The 21,214-nt window shown below is 56.9% G+C and overlaps 8 protein-coding genes across 8 annotated transcripts in view; 4 read left to right on the forward strand and 4 right to left on the reverse strand.

Annotated features, from left to right (window-relative positions):
• The window catches only part of TRIREDRAFT_45317 (uncharacterized protein), a 2,833-nt gene extending 1,295 nt beyond the window's left edge, over window positions 1-1,538 (forward strand). Inside the window, exon 4 of the mRNA XM_006962493.1 lies at window positions 129-1,538. Coding sequence (XP_006962555.1) covers window positions 129-1,393 — 1,265 coding nt within the window. The 3' untranslated portion in view covers window positions 1,394-1,538. The remainder of the gene's footprint in view (window positions 1-128) is intronic.
• A 428-nt stretch (window positions 1,539-1,966) lies between these two features.
• On the reverse strand, window positions 1,967-3,197 carry TRIREDRAFT_56531 (uncharacterized protein; the record flags this gene model as incomplete). The annotated part of the gene is made up of 3 exons (XM_006962792.1): window positions 1,967-2,705; window positions 2,768-3,025; window positions 3,133-3,197. The coding sequence occupies 3 exons, from the start codon at window positions 3,195-3,197 to the stop codon at window positions 1,967-1,969; spliced, it is 1,062 nt and encodes a 353-aa protein (XP_006962854.1).
• A 2,359-nt stretch (window positions 3,198-5,556) lies between these two features.
• On the forward strand, window positions 5,557-6,741 carry TRIREDRAFT_28865 (uncharacterized protein; the record flags this gene model as incomplete). The annotated part of the gene is made up of 1 exon (XM_006962469.1): window positions 5,557-6,741. A coding segment is annotated over one exon (1,185 nt), but the record flags the coding sequence as incomplete, so codon positions are not given.
• A 768-nt stretch (window positions 6,742-7,509) lies between these two features.
• Window positions 7,510-8,936, reverse strand: TRIREDRAFT_120351 (uncharacterized protein; the record flags this gene model as incomplete). The annotated part of the gene is made up of 2 exons (XM_006962793.1): window positions 7,950-8,936; window positions 7,510-7,918 (listed from the first exon to the last, which is right to left on the reverse strand). The coding sequence occupies exons 1-2, from the start codon at window positions 8,885-8,887 to the stop codon at window positions 7,510-7,512; spliced, it is 1,347 nt and encodes a 448-aa protein (XP_006962855.1). The 5' UTR covers window positions 8,888-8,936.
• A 2,505-nt stretch (window positions 8,937-11,441) lies between these two features.
• Window positions 11,442-13,696, forward strand: TRIREDRAFT_56440 (uncharacterized protein; the record flags this gene model as incomplete). Its single annotated transcript, XM_006962569.1, has 3 exons — window positions 11,442-11,710; window positions 11,793-12,646; window positions 12,714-13,696. The coding sequence occupies 3 exons, from the start codon at window positions 11,442-11,444 to the stop codon at window positions 13,694-13,696; spliced, it is 2,106 nt and encodes a 701-aa protein (XP_006962631.1).
• A 216-nt stretch (window positions 13,697-13,912) lies between these two features.
• TRIREDRAFT_56830 (uncharacterized protein) lies at window positions 13,913-15,734 on the reverse strand (the record flags this gene model as incomplete). Its single annotated transcript, XM_006962794.1, has 3 exons — window positions 13,913-14,947; window positions 15,028-15,375; window positions 15,456-15,734. 3 exons carry the CDS (start codon window positions 15,732-15,734, stop codon window positions 13,913-13,915), a joined length of 1,662 nt encoding a protein of 553 aa, XP_006962856.1.
• A 2,241-nt stretch (window positions 15,735-17,975) lies between these two features.
• Window positions 17,976-19,628, forward strand: TRIREDRAFT_104168 (uncharacterized protein; the record flags this gene model as incomplete). Its single annotated transcript, XM_006962570.1, has 2 exons — window positions 17,976-18,065; window positions 18,123-19,628. 2 exons carry the CDS (start codon window positions 17,976-17,978, stop codon window positions 19,626-19,628), a joined length of 1,596 nt encoding a protein of 531 aa, XP_006962632.1.
• A 240-nt stretch (window positions 19,629-19,868) lies between these two features.
• TRIREDRAFT_30274 (uncharacterized protein) lies at window positions 19,869-21,068 on the reverse strand (the record flags this gene model as incomplete). Its single annotated transcript, XM_006962474.1, has 1 exon — window positions 19,869-21,068. A coding segment is annotated over one exon (1,200 nt), but the record flags the coding sequence as incomplete, so codon positions are not given.
• Window positions 21,069-21,214: the final 146 nt, after the last annotated feature.

Consider the following 21,214-nt stretch of genomic DNA (forward strand, 5'->3'; position numbering starts at 1 on the left):
TCCTCCTCTTCCTCCTCTTCCTCCTCTTCCTCCTCTTCCTCCTGCTTCATCAGATACCCCGGACCTTCTTCTCTCGAGTCTCTTCATCCCGTACATAACTCACCTTTTAATCCTCGTCTCATATATAGCATGCATCTGGTACGGCGTCCAGGCCTACATCGGCGGCACCTGCGTCTACCTCATGATCCGCTCCATCTGGAAGTCCTGGGACGCGTCCAAGATGCCGGGCACCTTTGGCACCAGCGCCACGACGACGCCCGAGTACGTGTCCTTTGTCATCTTCTGGCTGTGCTCCCTGCCCGCGCTGTGGTTCCCCGTGCACAAGGTGCGTCACCTCTTCACCGTCAAGGCCTACTTCGTGCCCGTCGCGGGCATCGCGTTCCTCGTCTGGGCCTGCGTCCGCGCGGGCGGCGTCGGCCCCATCATCCGCCAGCCGGCGACGGTCCGCGGCAGCGAGCTGGGCTGGCAGTTTGTCAGCGGCGTCATGTCGTCCATTGCCAACTTCGCGACGCTCGTCGTCAACGACAGCGACTTCACGCGGTTCGCGCGCAAGCCCCGCGACGCCGTCTGGTCGCAGCTCTTGACCATCCCGCTCGGCTTCGCGATAACCTCCTTCATCGGCATCATCGTCTCGTCCTCGTCCACCGTCATCTACCACGAGCCCATCTGGAGCCCGCTCGACCTGCTCGGCCGCTTCATCGACGACGGCGGCTCCGCCCAGCGCTTCGGCGTCTTCGTCATCGCCCTCGCCTTTGCCCTCGCCCAGCTCGGCACAAACATCGCCGCCAACTCCGTCTCCGCCGGCACCGACATGACCGCCCTGCTCCCGCGCTACATCAACATCCGTCGCGGGTCCTACATCTGCGCCCTCGTCGGCCTCGCCATGTGTCCGTACAACCTGCTCAGCAGCTCCAACCAGTTCACCACGTACCTGTCCGCGTACAGCGTCTTCCTCAGCTCCATCGCCGGCGTCATCGTCTCGGACTACTACCTCGTCCGAAAGGGCTACCTCGAGACCAAGGAGCTCTTCGACAGCCGCAGCACGGGCCCCTACTTCTACACCTGGGGCATCCACTGGCGAGCCTACGCGGCGTACGTTTCCGGGATCCTGATCAATGTCGTCGGTTTTGCAGGCGCGGTGGGCACAAAGGTGCCCATGGGCGCGACGTACATTTACAGGCTCAACTTCTTCTGCGGCTTCATCGTTTCGCTGGGCGTGTACTGGATATTGTGCAAGGTTTCGCCGGTTCCCGCGACGAGCGACCGGTGGATGGAAGTTGGTGATGATCTCGAGGATGAGGCGCAGCCCACGGACGATGGCAGTTATGACGAGGAGAGGGATGCCGGCGTTAAGACGCTTGACAAGAAGGATGTGCGGGAGGTGAATTTCTAGATGCAACGAGGGTTTTTTTTTTCGTCCTTTTCTGTTTTGCTTTTGGTTTGTGTATAACGACTAGACGTATCTTTATGTGTTTACGACAGTGGCGCTCTGCTTTCAGAGAGTTGATGTTTGAAGAATAGGAAGTCATCTCCTTCCCGAGTCAGGAGGTGGAGGCTTAGATGAGAATCAGACAAGACAAAGGAGGGTTCTCCAATTTTCTCGAATTTCACGTCCGACTGGTGAACAGATACATCATGCTCACATCCATGTCAACGCAAAGTACTGGTCCTTGATACGTGATGATAATGAGGTGCCAGGATGGCTCATGGTGGCCTCGTCGCCTTTCAAATTGAGCAGGCAGCAAACAGCTAAATATAATGTTACATGCGTATCCGATAAATGAAGCAAGCTCGTTGAACAAAGGGAACCCTTCCCTACAATCTGGCAATGCATCGATATCCCCTCTCGCCGCATTGAGATATTCCATCTCTGCAATGGTACAAGTTCTAGCTCAGATGCGAATCCGCAGCGGTCAATGCCTTTGCCCCATTGTCGAGGCAGTCTCTCCACTCAGACCTCGTCACCCTAATGACGTGAGGTGGAGTGGTAGCTCTTGTGCGGGTTGCCGATGCCGCCTGGCCGGAGAAGTGGCTGGTTTTCTCTGGCAATGGCCCGCTCTTCGCGCTCCTCCATGTCGTCCAGGTCTTCCTCGGTTTCGGCGTATCGCTCCGGATGACCCGTAAACGGACCCGGCAGCCCGCGCTCCCAGCCCTCGGAGTAGGTCCGAGGGGCGTAGGGGCGCTGCGGCGTGGAATGAGTGTCGATGGGCGACTGCGGCGCGCTGCTGGTGTAGCTGTGCGCGTATTCGTCGCTGTGTCTCGTGACTTCGTAGTAGATGGCCATGGCCAGAACAGCGCCTTGCATGGCAGCCGTCAACAGGAAGATGGCCCATGTGCTCCAGCCCTCCATGCCTAGTCTCATGAAGAGACTGGCGGCAAAGAGAAGGCCGCCCGGCGTCTGGATGCACATCATTGGGATGCTCAGACTGCCGACGTGCTTGAGGTGGTATGTCATCCAAATCTGGGGAATATACTGGATGGCGGCGAGAACGGCCGCCATGACGCCAAGGAAGTTGGCCCAGAAGTTGAGAAGGTCAGGCCTGGCGATGGCGAAGACACCAGTCAGGATGATCACAATCAATGCATGAAGCATGCAGAGCCCACCCACAGCGACGGCCGTTTGCCATCTGGGGCTTTCTCCGCCCAGCTCCTCCGGGGGTACGTTGGCCTCGCGATAGCGGAAGAAGATGAGGAACAGAATGAGGCTGTAATGGCGGGAGCATTAGCCAAGTGTTATTGGGGTCAGCATGGGGACAGGATGACATACATGGCAGTAAAACACAGCCATTGCGTTCCGAGCTGGGCAACACCAAGCAGGCCGGCGGCACACTCGAATGTCTCCAGCTCCCTGCAGCAGCCAATGGCCTTGCGAGAGGGCGCAACGGTCAGGATATTGGCAAAGCCAGCAGTCGCAGATGTGGTGCCCAGGAGGACGAAGTAGGGAGATATGCCTTCGGAGGTCCCGCGAGATATGATGCGATAGTGCTGTGGCAGGTACGAGATCAAGAGACCAAGGAGGATGATGCTGCCGTGCACCGTTAGTATCGTCACAATCCCAGCCAAGAGGCGAATCACAACATGGGAGAGCGCTTGGGGGACAAAGAGGCCGGGGGAGGGAGGGGCGCTGCTCACATGGAAACAATCAGCTCCATGTACGAGGGCGTCTTAAGCGCCTCGCACGTGGAGGACGTGGCCATCGTCAAGGGAGATGTCTCCATCAATATCGGCGTCGATACTGCGAGAGACGACGGTCTCGCAGCAGTGGGAATCGGTCGATTATGAAGATCAGGGCGTCAATAGAAGTGGTGGTAGTAAAGTCGCTAAAGTACGGGGGTGAAAGGTTCGCAGAGGAGAGGTTCGCAAGGGAGAGGCAGGATAAGGCCGCGAAATCTCTCGCAGTATCGGGCCTGCTAGTCGTTTTGTCTGTTCGCTGTCGGGGAGTCGTCGTCGTGCTTCTCTTGGTCCTTCGTTGGTCGGGCTGAAGGACCGCGAGGGGCGAAGAGCGTCTCTGGAGGTCGGGCTATGCGGCGTTCATGGTCGGGCGACAAGGGCGGACGGCAGGCGATTGATATTGATTGCTGATCAGCCGGGGGATCGGGATTCGCTGGAAGTCTCAGCCTGTCAGGATCAGGGCAGAGTGAGAGAGCGTGGCTAGAGGTGAGACAGGCAGAAAGAGGCGAGCAGAGCAGTACTGTACTAGAAGTAGGCAAGGTACGAAGAGGTACGAGGCAAGGCACGGCGGTTTGGGGTCAGTCAGGGTCAGGTCAGGTCAGGTCAGGTCAGGCTCGGGTTGTCACTGGCCGGAGCAGCGCTGGGCCAGCAAGGGTCGCTAATGGCACGGGCTGGTGCTGCTAGTGGCCCGGTAGCGGCCGGTACCCAGCGCAGCAGCGCTAACGCCGGCGCTGGAGCGGCCGCGGGGCTGCTGGTAGGCGCGGGTACGGGGTACGCAGCGGGTACCCGTGCGCTGCCAGGCGGCGCTCTGAGGACCTGTAGCGCACCTCCAGCTGCACCTCCAGCTGCACCCTCGACAGCTTTTAGCAGCGATCTATCGCAATCTATCCATCGCTTTCGGTGGTGCCTGATCCGTTCTTTGGGGGGGATTCTTGGCATACCAACGGACAGCAAAGCATCCATCTCAGTTAGTACCTTATGGATGTGTTCAATAGACACAGGGGCTTCGGTGCAGACGAGAGGTGACGGATGAATCAATGCATGGACCTGTTGATTTACCACCTACCATCGCGCGCCATAGGGGTTTCTGGTCATGGCATAGGCACTTGTAACATGGAATTTTACCCTGTTACAAGGCCCTGAAAATTCTTTTTAGTCTTTATGACCGTGATATGGCAAGTAAGAGGCTCGTAGGACCCATGACGAGAATACCTATCCATCCATTACCAGAACCCCCTATGGCGCGCGAGGGTACCTACCTGTACATGTACAAGTATGGATGGCTCGCTTCAGCTTGCAGAGGTATACCTTAGGTAGGTAGCTCTTCACAAGGCCCGTCAACGCGAGGAGGCCACAGGCATCAACAGATACCACAACTGCAGTCCATCCCACCAGCACCTCTCGGCAGGGCAGCTGCAGTGTCACCATACCTACTAAAGGCCAACCTGATCGACGGTACAAGCCGTTGGGCTATGGCAAGCCCCGAGGCTAATGTACCCCGTATCTAGGTAATTAGAGGTCCAGACGAGCTCGAGCTCGATGACACCAGCTCTAACACTGCATGCGCTAAAGCAGGAGGGTCTGCAGCTGTAAGCTCACGGCAATGATTCCCTACCTACCTAGTACCTGAGTACAGTACAACGAACGGGAGATGAATGAGTGGAAATGCCAGTCCCATCTCGAGTGCTGCACAACATAGGGGCTGCTCTTCTTCCGGGTATGAGGTACGAGCGTAGCGTGCTGACGACTTGTACTCGATGCTCGGAGACGCAAGAGGCGACAGCCAAGCAGCCCACCCCTCAAGGTGCTGAAATGACGTCGGCAGCCAATTTAGATCTGGACCAAGGTACGGCTTGGTCGGCGCATGCGCTTGTATCGTGTACGATTCAGTGACTTTGCGCTGCTGCACCTGATTTTCAGCGGTTCCGCAGTTAGCGTCTCAATTCCACCTCACGCATCAATTTTGATCCATGGATCCTTTTCGCTCTTCATTCCTCTCCTTATCAGCAGCAACCCACAACCCCTTGCAGCCACGCAATTGCAGCTCCAGCCTGGATTAGACGACTGCTGCTCATCTGCAAACAGCACGGAGGTGATTTGGATCGATCATGCAGCGGTGAATGGGGGACCGGCACCAGCCTTGTCCACACCTGACTGAGCCTCACCGGGGCAGCACGTCGAGCATCAAACCATGCCATGGACCAGCAGACTGCATGTGAAGAACCACCTGCTCCCCTCGCAGACGAGCACCATGGCCAGCCCAAGGCGCCCCTCATGCGTCTGCTCGCCGAGTGCCCTGCAAACGTGAGCAGGCCTCAGTCGGTCGATGCCAGAGAAAGCCCCCCTGAAGCGGCGTCCCTGGGTCCTGATGCCGGCAACCGACGCTTCTTCTCCTCCGCCCAGTGGACCGCCGACGGCACCGCCATCCTCGCCCTGTCGTCCGATCAGAGCGTCTCGTCCTTTGTCCTTCCTGCGGACCTCCTGCAGGCTGCAGGAGAAGCCCGCCCTTTGCACCGCCAGGCCAGCATTCGGCTGCCGGAGCCCACCCAGACCCTCGCCGCTGCGCCCTACTTCTCCCTGGCCAACCCGGCCTCGCAGACGTTCCTGGTTGGCTGTCGAGACCACCCCCTCCATCTCTACCATGCCTTTCCGCCGCCGGAAGACGAGGGGGAGGAGGACACGGGCAGGCCTGCTGCTGCTGCTCGCCCCCTCTACACCTATAAGCTTATCCGCAAAGAGTCGGAGCAGTACATCACCCCTGCGTCGCTGCTCTGGGAGCACCCCGGCACGCACTTTGTCTGCGGCTCAGCGAACCGCATTGATCTGTTCGACGCGTCCGGCCACTGCGCCGACGGCCCAGCGCTGACCGTGGCCACGATCCCATCCCGGCGGCACATCGCCAAGGGCAGCGGCGTCGGCATGAAGGGCACCGTGGCCGCCCTTGCGGCTTCGCCTCCTGCAGACGTCGTCCACGGGCACGGGTCCATTCTCGCGGCCGGCACATGGACCCGCTGGATGGGGACGTACGATCTGCACCGCTCTGATCGAGTCGTCGCGAACTGGTCGATCGCCGGCGCGGACGAAAAGGCCTTTGGCGTCGCCCTGGGCGGGCAGGGCATTGTGCAGACGGCGTGGAGCCCCTGCGGGCGGTACCTGGTCGTCAACGAGCGGCAGAGCCGCGGGCTGCTCGTCTACGACATCCGCGGCACCGGGCAGCTGCTTGCCGTGCTGGACGGCCGTGGGTCGACGACGCAGCAGCGGCTGCACTTTGACATCTTCCCGGGAGAGAACGGGTTCGAGGTCTGGGCGGGGACGCAGCATGGCGCGGTGGCGGTATGGGAGGGGGTTGGCATGCGCAACGACGTCGTCGAGCCTTCGTGGACGTGGGGAGCGCATGAGTCGCCTGTCGGAAGCACGATTGTGCATTCGAGCGGCTCTGTTGTGGCGACTTGTTCGGGAGGGTGGGGGTATCCGCGGGAACAGGACCTGGATGCTGCGTCTGGGAGAAGTCTTGACGGAAGCCATCGTAGTAGAATCTTTGACGAGTCTTCGTTGAAGATTTGGTCCGTTGGCGGAGACGGTTCAACATGACCATTGTCCTGGAATGTCACCCCCCCTGAACATATATATGGTCAAACCGTGTAAGCACTTGTTGCCTCAGCTAGCGGAACAAGTTTAACCTTGATGGAGGAGAAATTCGCAAAAAGTCTCCATGGTATATTCATGATATATCGAATGCTATACTCAAGGTATTTGAAAGCAAAAGAAAGATACCTCCAACGCCTGCTACTCTCTGATGAACCAACTTGATATGTATCATCCGTACCCCCCCTTTTTGGTGTCCGTTTCCCTCGAGCCAAGCTTCATGGGTAACAATGTACATGTAGAAAGAAACAAGGTGAAGGGAAGTATTAGAGTCGAGAGGAAGAAGACGGTTTCCAAAAGGCTGAGGGGCATGACTTGTCCGAACAAAAACCATGATGAGCGTGAATGTTATCCGTCATTTCCATAAGTACCTGTGTAGCCAACGGAATTGGCCCTTGGATGTAAGACGCGGTAGGATATTTTTAGGTCAGGCCGCGCAAGGTAAGTATTTTGAGGGTTTCGGTTATATCAAACATTAATAAAATCGGTAGGTAAGGTAAAGGTAAGGTAAGATACAATAGGCAGGTAATATCGCCGCCGCTCAGCATATACAAAGGGGCATCTCTTCTCTTCGTCTTTTCTTCTTCTTCTTCTTCTCTCGAGTCTTGGGGAATAAAAAGTAATAAAGATGGGGGGGTATCAAAGTTTAAAAAGGCAAAACAAAGCAAGGGCAAACTAAAAAAAAAAAAAAAACTAGACCCAAGGCCGGCCGCGAGTCCGCGATTCGGATCTCGTTTGCGACGAGAAGAACGCGCCGTCGCCGTCGGCCCTTCTCCGCGGAATGTACGGGCCCATGTCGACGGGCGCGGCAATGTCCGGCTTGGGCGTGGACGTAGTCTCCCTGAGGGGGATCTCGTCGGACGGCCTGCTGTATTCAGAGGTCGGGCTGAAGGGCACGGCGAGGCCGATCTCGCCGAGCTGGGGCGCGGCCTCGCTGGGTCGTCGGGGGAGCTGGCTGAGCTCGGCGCCTTCTGGGTGGATGCCGCGTTCTTCGTTGAGGAGAGGCGTTTTGGGAGGGTACTGCGGCTCCGAGTTGTTGTTGTATTTTTCTGTTGATGGACTGTTTCGAAGATGATGGTCAGTGACTGCCGTCTTTTTACGGCTAAGAATGATCCATGGCAGCGTCTACTTACTCGATATACTGAGCGGGCTTGGCTCCGTTCTTTCTGCGCAGAAAGAAGAATAGTAGGCCTAATAGCAGGGCAAGGCCGGCGAGGCCACCAACGACGCCTCCAACAATGGGTCCGGTCTTGGAGCTGCCGCTGGAAGTGGGCGCTGCGGGCTCGGCAGTTGAGGTTGAAGTAGAAGATTCGGTAGGTGAGGTTTCGGTAGCAGTTCCCGTAGATTCTTCGGTCGCGGCCGTCTTCGTCTTAGAGGCATTGGTAGTCTCTGTCCCACTGCTGCTGGTAGCTGTGCTCTCCGCAGACCTGGTGCCCGTCCGCGATCCAATCGTCGTCGGCGTCGCGAGAAGCGTGGGCGTGGCCGTCAGCCGGACAGAGACGTGGCTGAAGTCGAGCGGCCCGCGCCCAAAGGCCGTGGTGGCCACGCCCGTCGCCAGGGCGGAGGACGCGCCGCAGCCAAACTGGAAGAAGCCGCCGTCAAAGTGGTTGCGGTAGCAGACGTCGGCGCCGGTGCAGGTGAAGACGTAGGGGTTGAGCTCCGTCTGGGGCGGGCTGTTGACGTCGACGCAGCCGGTGAAGATGCCGCCGGTGCAGGGGGCGCCGTCGGGGCAGCAGCCGATGGCCTTGTTGTCGACGTCGACGGCGCAGTGCGAGCCGGGCAGGCACGTGGCCGGGAAGTCGGCGTGGCCCCCTATGAAGCCGCAGATGGTGTTGAAGTCGCGGCGCAGCAGGTCGGCGGCGGGCACGGCGCCGAGGCTGAGGTCGAGGTCCGGCGAGGCTCCGGGCGCGGGCGTCGCGATGGGCCAGGGCACCACGTTGAGCTCGCGGACGGCGACGGTCTTTGTCTCTCGGGGCAGCGCATGGCTGGCGGCGATGGGGAGGAGCGTCGAGGAGAGGACGAGGGCTGTGAGGGAGACGGCCGACGATGGCCGCCGACGGGCCACGGCCATGGTTGCTGGCTGGCTTGCGATAACAGGAAACAAGGAGAGAAGTAATACGGGAAAGTAACCAAAACCGAGCAGCCTCAAAAGCCGGGGGGAAAAAACGAGCGTGGTGAGGAAGAGAAGCTGGTGATTATGTACTCGTAGGTGTATGGAGGAGGTTTTGTTTGGCCAGATGTAACCTCGAGGCCCAGGGCGAGCTGGCCGGGCGAGGTGAGGTAGCACCGGCGCTGGTTCGTACCACTCCGTTATTTTTTTTTCTTTCCTCTCTCTCTCTCTCTTCTTTCTCTGCCTTCCTGCTTCGACTTTGTTCGTATTTAACCCCTGCAATGGCCCCAGCTGGTGTCGGATAGGGTACGTTAGTCGAACCAATGGGGGAAGCAGGGGGAGGGAAGAAATCGTGTCTGCGGTGGGTTTGCGAAATGGTATAAATAGCCGCTCATGCGTTATCTCGTGTCATCTGCAGGCGAAGAGGGGATTGTGCATCTCGTCGAACATGTGAGAATAGAAAAGAACGCGGTGACTGCATGATATGGGCTTTGTGATGCTATTGTGAGAGGCGTTCAATATGATGGCCTGTGAGGCGGCAGCTGCTTCAGGTCGGTCCCCTGGTATAAGCTTGGAGAGTGTGAACAATGAGCGGGAGCCGGTGCTCCATCCAGAGGTCAGAGAAATGTGACACAAACCTCAAGGTCCATGCGTGTGTGTCTGTCCGTCTGTCCGTCCGTCCGTCTATCTGTCTGCCTGTCTGTATGTCATGCACCAAGCACATGATGCTCCGTGGTGTCTGAGTTTGTCACTGGCCATCAATGGCTGCCAATTGCTACTGATCACCGCATGAATGGAGCATGAGAGCTGCTTGTTTGCTCGATCCAAGCTCAACCCCCCCTTTTTTTCCGTGCTTTTGCAGCTGCCGATTGGCAGCCCTGCTTCAAACGGGTCAGACCAGGATTTAGCTCGGTGATGAACAGCTGGGGCCGCCGCAAGGGAGGAGAGATGCGCGGATCTGGGCGTTGCGATATTGCTCAAGAAGAATAGTGCAGTCTAGTGGTGAGACATGACTCGAGGTCATCTTTAGCAGAGAGCGGCCATCAGCTACTACCTAGGGAAATATACTTGAGCTTGAAACCGCGAGAGCTGACTGATGATTAGCAGCCCGGCTGAAAGCGCAGTGCGTTGTGGCAAGTATGAGGACGATTGTTGAAACAGGTGCAAAGGCCTCTGGGGAGGTGAATGAAGGCACGACATGGACGGAACAGGTTTCGAGATAGTAGCTGGATCTGGGCTGAGACCTTTTCTTTCTCTCATGGAGACTTGATACGTAAAACCTAAGCGATGTCCGGCGCACAGTCTCAGGGCCATCTGGATTGTGCGGTTGCTGGAAATGAGAGCTGGGCCCCAGACTGCGAGCTGAGACCATCCAAGACCGGAGTGAAGCCATCGGCATCCCTTGAGCATCTGCCTTACATGAAGATGGTAGACTTCCTTTTCGTGTCTACGACAACGCGGGAGGTTATCTATCTATCTACATCAAGCATCATAAGTTGATAAGCTACTACCATCAATCAATCTCTTGGTACATCCATCATCTCCTTGATGATACTAGTACGAGTACAACTACTACTGTACAACACGCAGAGATATCTAGTAGATGCACGACCATGACGTCCTCGTACAGACGCTGTGGGGTGCATCCCCAACGGCAGCACAGCAGCTGCTCCAGCGAATCGCATCTCGACCCTCGTGCCCAAAGAGCACCGACAAAGAAAAGAGGCGCAAGAGGCGCTGCAGGGCAGCAACAGCAGCAGGGGTCCATCCAGTCCATCCGCGATTGACGGCCATGGGGGTCTTTGGAGGCTTCACTGGCTTTGATCACTGGCTGAGACGGCACCGGCGGACATGGATGCAGCAGTACTAGTAGCAGCATCAATCAATGGCAATGGCGGCGGCTGCTGCGCTCATTGGCATCAAATCCAACTCCATCCAATGCTCAAAACGTGGGCAATTGGCCTCTCGATGGCTTGTTCAGGGGACCAGCGCCCCGTAATGGCGGCTCTAGCAGCGCCGGCCACGCAGCAATACACGCGAGATACCAGCGTGCTCAGACGATGAGAGCCAATGGCAATGCCAACTTCTGCTGAGGATGTGCTGTTTGTCCCCCCAATGCCATGTACTTGCCCTGTACCGCCCCCAGCAGTCACCTGCGCCACGCACAGGCCACGCCGCGCTAGACTGACGTCGCTTCCTGAGCTGTAGCAACATACATGTACCTTAACAGACAGACCCCAAGTCAGCAGCTTCCCCATCTCGACCTGGAGAAGCTCCGTCCATCTCCATCAACCGCATCACGCCGCATTATTCCCCCATCAACCTCATCTGCCCTCCCTCTCGGGCTTTTCCATCCCCTGGTCGGGACTCTGCCTTTGCTCTCCTATAGTATTGCCTTGTCTTTTTTTTTTCCTTTCTTGGCTCTCTCGATATTTGTATAACTTCAGGCTTGTTATCCCTCTTTCTTCGATTCCCGTGAATTGTCCTCTATCCGATCCCGCATCAAGGCCTCAAGATGCCTATCCGCGTCAAGCTCAAGCCTCAGCCTGCGCGAGAAGACAGTCCCTTCTCGGCTCGCTACGACTATGTCGAGCTGCCCTACATTGCCCCCGACGACTCGTTCCGCATTGTCGTCAAGAAGCTGTCCCAGTACATCTCCGAAGCCATCGAGATGCCCAGCACCTTTGAGCAGCTGCGCACCACATCAGCCGGCACCAGTCTGCGCCTCCTCGTCGACCATCTCAGCGATACCTGCTCCAATCCCGCCATTGTCAATGCTCTGCTGTAGGTACAATGCTCTGCTTCCCGCTTTGCAAAATATCTGGCTTTCTGACGTCTGCTTGACCTTTTACTCATCCGTGAGTAGGGCCCTCAAATGGCACTACGCCCTGGACCGTGACAACCAAGGTCTCGGCGAGGCTCGCTCCAATGCCTGTGAGATTGTGGCCTGGAGATTTCTAACCCATCATTCGGAACGCGAGGCCGTGTCCTTTTGCCTCTACGAGATTCCTGACCATAAGAAGGTCAAGGCGCAGCAGCTGGAAGAGCAGGAACGGCGGCAGCAGCTTGGTCACGGCGCCGGCTCCGACCCTGAAGCTGGCGAGCGCGCCCCCTTGATTCCCCGCGTGCTGGCCACCTTTGACGGCTCGGATCCTCACTTGCCTTCGGGGAGCTCGTCAAAGAAAGTGCAACTCCTCTCGTCTCTTTCTCGTCTGACAAATCTCAGCTCCGACGATGATGACGACGACGAAGACGATGACCCTACTGCTGCCTTTGAGGGCCTGAATGCTCTCGAGATTGCTGCCGTCGCCGATGCCAAGAGGTTCCTGTCCCAGCACGTCGTGCAGAAGATCATCGCTGGCATATGGAACGGTGACATCGTTTTCTGGGACTCCCTGTCCATCACTTCCTCCAAGCACCCGCACTTCTACAACCCCTTCACGTCGGATCCCTACTCCCGACTCCGTGTGCCCAAGTATCTTAAATGCTGGGAGGTGCTCTTCTTTAGCGTCTTCATGTGCCTGTATTACTCTGTTCTCATTGTGCGGGACGAGAGCCGCCTGACGAAGCCCGAGATTGCTCTGTTCTTCTGGATCGCTGCCTTCTTTTACGATGAGTTGAGTGAATGGATAGATGCCGGAGCCATCTTCTACGCAACGGACATCTGGAACTTGTTTGACATGGTCATGATTCTCATTGGCACCCTCTTTGCTGTACTACGTGAGTTGGTGACTGGCGCCAGCAGCCACCGCATGGCCGAAGAACGTGGCATGCTAACACTATGCAGGAATCGTCGGCATCGTGCGACAAGACTTGCGTCTAAACGATTTGGCCTTTGATGTGCTGGCCCTGGAGGCTCTCTTCATGATCCCCCGCATCTGCTCCATCCTCAGCCTGAGTCCGTACTGGGGCACCCTTATTCCCTGCCTTAAGGAGATGGGCAAGGACTTTCTCAAATTCATGGTGCTCGTCGTCATTGTCTACCTCGGCTTCCTCACCACGTTTTCCCTCGTTGGCCGGGACATCTTTAGCCTTGGCAAGATGACAGGCATCTTGACCAAGATTTTTTACGGCTCGAGCTATGTTGGCTTCGAGGTCATGGACCAGATTGACCCCGTCTTTGGCCCTCCTCTGATGATCATCTTCATCACCTTGTCTTCGTTCCTCCTCATGGGCTCGCTCACCGGTATGCTGTCCAACAGCTTTTCGCGCGTCATCACCCACGCCAAGGAGGAGTACCTCTACGTGTACAGCGTGTATGTGCTGGAGGCATCAACCAGCAACCGCTTGACGCACTTTTATCCCCCCTTCAATCTTTTGAATTTGGTCATGTTTCGTCCCTGGCGATACATCCTGCCAAGATCGCACAAATACCGTGCGGGTCGGATCTGGCTTCTCAAGTTGACCCACGCGCCCATCGTTGGCGTCATCAAGCTTTACGAGTATCTCAAGTACAGGGGGGACGACGACGACGAGTTCCGCGGCTTCAAGGGCCCGAAAGAGCCCAAGGGCAGACGGCGGAGATCCGAGGTCGGTCAGCCATCGTCCATCACTGGCCGGCCCTCTCTTGCATCTCCTCGTAGGTCGGGGGTTATGAGACTGCGCCCGTCCAGTCGAACGAGAGGAGAGGATGATGCGGATGCGCCGACGCCAGTAGAGGCGCAGATTATGGAACTGCAGCAAAAGATTGATCAACTAACCTCGCTTGTCCTGTCGTTAAAGGAGGGCCAGATCACCAATGGCAAGGACGAGATTGTGAGCAGCGTCTAAGAGACGCGCCAAAAGTCAGAGTGAAAATGGTACTGTATATTGAGAGGAGCTTAAATTGTTGCAACGCACCATATCCTACGAATCTGCACATGACAACATCACCTGGGTATGATGAGTTGGAGTTGCGGACGACTTTGGGTGGTAGTAAGCTTTTCCTTGTTCCCCTGCTATAGCTACGAATTCACACGTTCCAACTCTTTCTTTCCAAACCTTGTGCTACATCTGAGTGTAGCCTTGCAAGTGACTCCACAGACGGCATCTCGCTCTCTGATCGGCCGGGACAGGCTCCATGGCCGTATTGTTCGTCTGTAGCCTCAGCCGTTGCCCCGTCCCCTGGCCCCAGGGATCCCATTGCGGCGCGGTAGCATACTTTGCGACATTCGGGTTTAGGTTCATCACGAAACTCAGAAAGTAGTGCATGGTGACGGGGACGATGGCCGCGTTTGTCGTGTAGTAGGAAGCTGGCGTCCCGCCTACGCTTCCGAGCCCGAGGATCGCGGGCATCTCGACTGTGTGCGGCACGCCGAGGCCCGAGGCCACGAGATCCGGGTCCTGGACGTTGTAGCGGTAGTTCCAGACGCGGCGGGGGTCGAAGTGGCGGGCTGCGATGGCGGCGACAGTGTTGCCCGGGCAGATGAAGGTTGCGTCGCCGTACGCGGCTTCGGCGGAGGGGAAATAGGGGGCGTGGTCGGGCAGGGAGGCGAGCTTCTCTGGGGAATAGGTGCGGGAGATGGCGCTGAGCTGGGACGGTTGGAGGTCGGGGTAGTTTGTGAGGAGGAAGGCTTCGACCTCGGCGGCTGTCGACGCGTTGGCGCCAAAGTAGGTGCCTTCGTCTGTGTCGTGGCTCACGATGAGGGGGACGCGGATGAAGTTGCCGTGCTGGAACTGGCTGTACAGGTGGTCCGTTACGAGGTCGCCGTCGATGACGGGGAGCCAGTACCACAGCGGAAGAGGAGCGTCCTCGCTGCTCACGCCCTCAAAGCGCTCGACCGGCGCGGCGTCGAGAAAGGCCTGGGTGTCGAGGTGCCGCAGACAGTCGAGGGAGGAGCAGTTTGCGTTGGCGAGGACGCGGCGGTACTGGAACTCCATGTCATGAACGGAGCGGAGGGTCGGCCAGAAGGGGCTCTGGGAGATTGCGGCCGCGAAGAGGTTGGTTTCTCTTTTGGCGGCGTATGCGGTGAGGTGGTGCGTTACGGAGCCGGCGCCGGCGGAGACGCCGTGGATGACGACGTGGTTTGGGTTTCCGCCGAACTTTTTTGGGTATCAGAGACGCGGGTGAGTTTGAGGGGATAGCTTGGGAGTGATGATAAGATGGATTGGGATTTGCTTACTTGCTTGATGTGCTTCTTTACCCAGTGGAGGAGCTTCCTCTGGTCCAGCAAGCCGGCGTTGAGATGGCCGTCCCTGCGCACATGTTCACTGGCCAAGAAGCCGAGGGCGCCGACGCGGTAGTTGAAGTTTACAAAGACGAGGCCGTGGCCGGACTGCTGGACGACCTCTGTGCCGTTGTAGTTTGCGTTGCTGTTGGTGGCGTAGCCGCCGCCCTGGATGTAGACCCAGACGGGGAGGTTGGATTCGGGGGTTGCGTTGGAGGGCTTGAAGATGTTGACGAAGAGGCAGTCTTCGGATGTGGTGGAGGGGGAGACGGACTGGCCTGGGCCTATGCAGACGGGGCCAAACTATGACAATATTGTGAGAAAAATTGCGAAATATATCGGGGATGTTGGGAGATTTTTCGGGGTGAGTGAGATGGAGAGACCTTGGATGCGTCTTGGATGGAGGACTCGGGGGATGGATCTTGGGGGGCGCGGAAGCGGAGGTTGGAGAGGGGCGGTTTGGCGTAGCGGATGCCGAGGAATGTGTCTACGGCTGCGTCGGGGAGGGTGAGGCCGCGGTATTTGGCGTATCCTAGGTCGATGATAGGGGAGGAGGGAGTTGGAGGTTCGGGACAGGGGTCGGTTTGCGGGGGGAGGGGGTTTGCGTGGGTGAGGGGGAGGAGGTGTATGATGAGATGGGAGATGAGATGAGATGGAATCATGGCGGTTAACTTCATGTTCTCATGGGTATTCTGCAGAGTATTGGATTTGATTTGATTGAGGGCTATGAGATGAGAAAGGTCATGGCCATTCTTGTATTCTTATGTGATTCAGTCTTCTTCGCTCAGTTCATATAGGAATTCGCATTTGATCCTGTGACACCCTGACTTGGTCATGGATCTGCATCATTCTTTCTTCGACCCCTCACTTTTGCCAAGTAGATTTATGCGGTTGCCGGATGAATGAGGCCGTGATGGAGTGTTGCCTTGCATGAGAGGAGCTCGTTTGAATTGAGGAGTCGTGGTCACTGCATATCTACCTACCTTACCTGCGAATGAGTGCATTGTTGATGTTGTATAACGTGGACGTTTTCGTGGATTTTGTGTGTGTGCGTGTGTGTGTGTGTCATGGGGTCATTTCATGGGCGGTAAGGGGAAGGGGATGTGAGTTGATGATGTCTTGCGATTTTATTTCCGGATCAGGCTGCTTTTCATACCTATTCTTGGGTTGCTGCTTATGGGTGTGATGCGAATGGAAGGGTTTGCGATGGGGGGGAAAGTTGAGTGCATGTCTCGGAGGATTTTCAGATCGTGTGAGGGCACCGGGATGTCGTCTTTGTAATCGAGGCCGAGTGCCGCTTGAAAGAGGCTGGACGGGATTGAACCAGCGGATATCAATAGCCTCTTGACGGACATCTGATGAGGTTAAAAATGCTGTGAGGCCAGCTGCATCGCATATGTCGACCTGTGTTGACGGACCACCCGATGAACACCTTAGGTACCTTATAAGGATTAGTTCTTGAGCTAAAGTCGCTGTGCAATGCAAGATGTTTGGGGGGGTTTTCAATGCGAAGAGCGCCTAACTGGGATGGGTCCTCGTGAGGCATTGGGGGAGGTTAAGATTGCTGTGAAAGTTGGCTTGATGCGTCACAGTGAGCATTTGCGGCTCAAGGTGCAGTTTGCAAGCCATTGGCTATCTGTCTGCCGGGGTTTTAACTGTAGTTGGCTTCCTGGTGTAAGTGTTCATGAGCCCCTGAAGAGGGTTAAAAATGCTGTGCAAAGCAGACTCTATGGCACCATGACAAGGCTTGCGAGCAAGCACGTTCGATGATTGCTTTGGGCGGCCTTTTCCCTCTTTTCTTCTGTTCTTGTCTATGCCGTCTGTTTATTTATCAACAGCTATTAGGTAAGGTATCAATTAGACAGGCCCTTCTTTGCCATGACACCTGAACTGGAGCTGCTCTCGAGAGGTGATTTGGCATACTTCATCTCAAGTTGACAGTTTGTCGTGTCCTTGATCCAGAACGGCAAGTCTCGGATTCTGCTCTTGGTGTCCTCTTGGCCCCGTTGAAGCTGTCAACCTGACCGAGTCCCTACGGATACTCGGGCTGGCTGCAGTGCCTCGCCAGGCCAAGAAGCTAGAATGTAGTAAGTAATGTAGACCTGGGTTTCGGTCGAGGCTAAGGTCGATGGTGCCAAATCCATCTCTGTGCAATAATCAGACAGGGATCCCGATTCTGACTTCTAGACACCTTCCATGTCCTGCTTTTCCCAAGCTCTGAAGCCAAAGTTGAAGAAAAGAAGTTTGCAATATTCGTCGATTGTATGTTTTGAAATGTGCGCGTATGAGCATAATCGGGGGAGAAAATAACATCGAGGCGTGCTTCCCGAGTCCAACGTCTAACATAACAAAATCGAAACACTTGTCTCAATCTCATCACTCAAGCTTGCATGCACTCCAAACTAAACTATAACTTGCGCTATAACGTGTATGTCAAATACCTGTATTAACATCTCTTCCAACACCACCTTGGGAAAATACTTCATTACTGTGATTGAATCCTATCGAAATCTAATAGAGAAAAGGAGACGAAATTTGAATGTGCGGCTGAAGAAAGCCCCCCTGCGCTATCGATTCGTAGCCCGCAACACCAGGCCGTTCCGCGTCGTGGTCATGTGGGGAACGCGTTGCCTTTGCTTGGGCATTTCTTCATCGTTATGGCTGTATAGTTTTCTCTTCTTGACATTGTCTTGCTTCTGAAATGCGTCTTGTTTCAGTCGTTTCGCTCTTTTTTGTCGGTGTTTAGTCGTAGAAGTAAGAGGTTGTTGATCTTGACACTGGAGTCAGGGGAAGACTTCAGCTACAACACGGCTTGCCCGGGTTCAGTCTCTCGTTTACTTCTGAACCTATCAGGAGAAATTCAGTTCTTTGACCATACTCTCATTCATCATCCATAAGCCAACATGGTCACCATGATCAGTATCCGGAGGCCCATTTCCCTCGTTGGAATTGCGTTTGTCTTTAGCACTCTCGTTCTATACATCCTCGCACCAGTAAGTGGCCCAGTTCTCATCCTGGCACTTCCATCACCAAGACTCACATCACGACAGAACACCATCCAGAGACACAATTCAGCCACCTTCAGCTCGTCATGGGGAACAAGTCGCTACAATCCACCCGCCACCCAAAACACATCCATCACCAGCATCAACGATCAAAAGCTTCACGTCCTCCTCCCCGCCACCAGGAGCAACATCCACCTCTGCAAGACGCTCCTCACCATGGCCATCCTAGGCTACCCCAACCCAACCATTGTCGCATGGGAAGACCAAGACCACGCAGACGGACTGCTCGGAGGAGGTTCGCACTTTGCAAAGATCACCCGCACACTAGACTATCTCAGTGATCCCGAGCGTCGCAAGCAAGACGGCTTCGACGACGAGCTCGTCCTGATGCTCGACGCCTACGACATCTGGTTCCAGCTGCCTCCAGACGTGCTCCTGAGCCGCTACAGGGCCGTCCTCGAAGACGACCACGCCCGCGTCGCGCACCGCATGGGCCGAGCCTATGCCAACGAAGGCATCAACTCGCAAGTCGTCTTTGGCGCAGGCAAACGCTGCGCGCCCAACCTCATCACCTCCATCGCCTGCTACCCCGTCCCGGAATCGCCGCTGCCGGCCGACATCTACGGCGGCAACACGGATACCGCCGTCGGGACGAGTCCCTGGAGCAGCTTCCGCACGCGCTACCTCAACTCGGGCTACATCATGGGCCCCGTGGGCCAAGTCCGGCGCGTCCTGGAGAGGGCACTGGAGAAGCTGGAGGAGTGCCAGAACCGCAAGGCGGCGTCGTTTGACGACGGGTCGGGAAGGTCGGACATGTGCTACCACGGCAGCGACCAGAGCATCTTTGTCGAGATGTTTGGCGAGCAGGAGTTTTACCGCGAAGTCATGCGGCGGCATCACCGCTCTCGCGTCGTCGACGACGTGCTGGATAGAGTCGTTCCGGGACGAGCAGGGGCGAATCCGCCTCCCACGCACGTCGAGCAGGTTCCCGTGAGAGACATCCTCGAACCAGCCTTTACGCATCAAGAGTACAACAAGACGCATCTGCCCGAGAAGCCGTACGAGTTTGGCATTGCGCTGGATTACTGGAGCCTGCTGGGCCACCAGACGTCCAACGCGGTGACGGATGCGCGGTACATTCTGCATGACAGGCGCGTATCCCAGCAGGTCAAGAAGCTGAAGAAGTTCGACTGCGTGCCCAAGACGGATGTGTTTGCCCTGCCGACGGATTTGCCGGCCGAGCTGCCTCTGCCGTGGATGGCGGGCAGCTGGCCTGATTTATGGGAGGCGATGCCCTTGTACACGGAGGTGTGCATCGGGACGGTGCCGGTCATGATCCATCACAATTCGGTGGAGAAGTGGCAGAGGGAGAGGCAGTGGAGCGAGACGTGGTGGTATGGGCGGGCGAGGATGCTGCTTGAGGAGAGGAGGAGGGAGGGCGCGGAGATGCTGGTCAAGGGGTTGAGGACGGATAGGGGGAGTGTGTTGAGGTGGGAGCACATGTGTCCCAAGGCGGCGGAGAGCGAATTGTTTGGAAACGAAAAGGTTTGATGATGGGTTTATCTGGGAGGGTGTATGGCGTTATAAAGGGATGGATTCTTTTTTTTTTTTTTTTTTTTTTTTTTTTTTTTGGTTGTTGACTGCATATCGTGCGAGATGTGAGATGTCGACGTAATCCTATTAAAGCAAACATCTATGAACCTCTTTTCATTCATACGCCCAAAACGCCGTATATATATACAAACATATACCTATGCTGCTGCTCCTTCACAAAAACAAACGCCCTCACTTCTTCCCCCTCCCCTTGCCTCCCCGTCCAATCTCCAGCAGCCTCGCCTTCTTGTGGAACCTCTCGCCCATCTGATGCCCGCTGCCCCTCGGCCCGTCCTCCGTCTCCGCCCCTCTCTTGCGGCTCTTCTCCAGCATGGCCCTGACGCCCGAGCCCGCGCCGCCCTCCTTGCGCTTCGTCAACCGATCGATGCGGTCCACGCCCTCGCCCAGGTTGTGCCACTCCTCGCCGCCAAACTGCATCCGTCCGCTGCGTCCGGCCTGCTTGGCCTTCTTGGCGCGCTCCTTCTTGCTCTCCTTGGGCAGACGCGTGAAGTTGGTCTCCTCGTACTCCCGGCGCTCCTGCTCCTCCTTGCGCTCCTGCGTCGTCTTCATCCGGCGGCCGCCCTGGACAATGGTCGTGCCGATGCTGGGCTCCGCAATGGGCGCCGCCGACAGCTCCGAGGCGACAAACTCCTCCATCGTGTGCGAGCGCATGGGGCGGCGGGCGGCCTTTTCGCGCGTCTGCGTCGTCTCCATGACTTGTCGCTCGCGACGAGGCGGTCTGTATACGCCGGCGGGCGTGCTGTCGTCGCCGTCGTCGCCTTGGCCGCGCTTGGCAGGGCGGAGGGCCACGTCGTCCATGAGGGCGCCCAGGTTGGGGGCGGCGGAGTGGTTGCCTCGTTTGGGCGCCGTGGGCCTGGCGGAGCCGTCGTCCTCTTCGGCTTCGGAATCGTCTTCCGCGGAATCGTCTTCCGCGGAATCGTCGTCGTCGTCGTCGTCGTCTTCGGAGCCCGAGCCCGACTCGTCCGTGCTGGAGCCCGTCTTGCCGCTGGCCTTTGCCTCCTTCATCTTGTCGCGCCGCTGTGCGTCTTCTGCCGTCCGGAGGAATCGGTCGATGGAGAAGCGCAGCTTTTCTTCCAGCGGCCGGGCGCCCTTTTCGAGATACAGGCGCAGTTCAACCAGCCGTGCGCGCACGGCATCGTCCAGGTCCGCTTCCTTCTTTGACGCATCTTGCTTGCCTTGTGATTGGGCGTTGCGCAGCTTGACGAGGATGAGGAAAACGAGGTTCTGGAGGTACGAGAGGAGCAGCTCGTTCTTGACGTCGAGGAGCGAGATGCCGTCCTTGGGGTGCTCGACTGTCGACAGCTTGGATGTTCCTTCTTGGGCGAGGGCGAGAGACTGTGTGAGAGACGCCAGCAAGGCGGGGAGCGTCGTTGCGGCGGCCATGATGGTGAGGGCTGTTGGGATGACAGCGACTTTGTTTGGTTGGAGGTTTGATCGAGGTGCAGAAATGGCAAAATTCGAAGCCTGGGAAAATCAGTATCGATATCGACTTTTTAGTGGGGGCTTGAGGCGCTTCTTCTTTT

The sequence above is a fragment of the Trichoderma reesei genome, assembly GCF_000167675.1.
Source record: "Trichoderma reesei QM6a unplaced genomic scaffold TRIREscaffold_3, whole genome shotgun sequence".
Lineage (NCBI taxonomy): Eukaryota > Fungi > Ascomycota > Sordariomycetes > Hypocreales > Hypocreaceae > Trichoderma > Trichoderma reesei.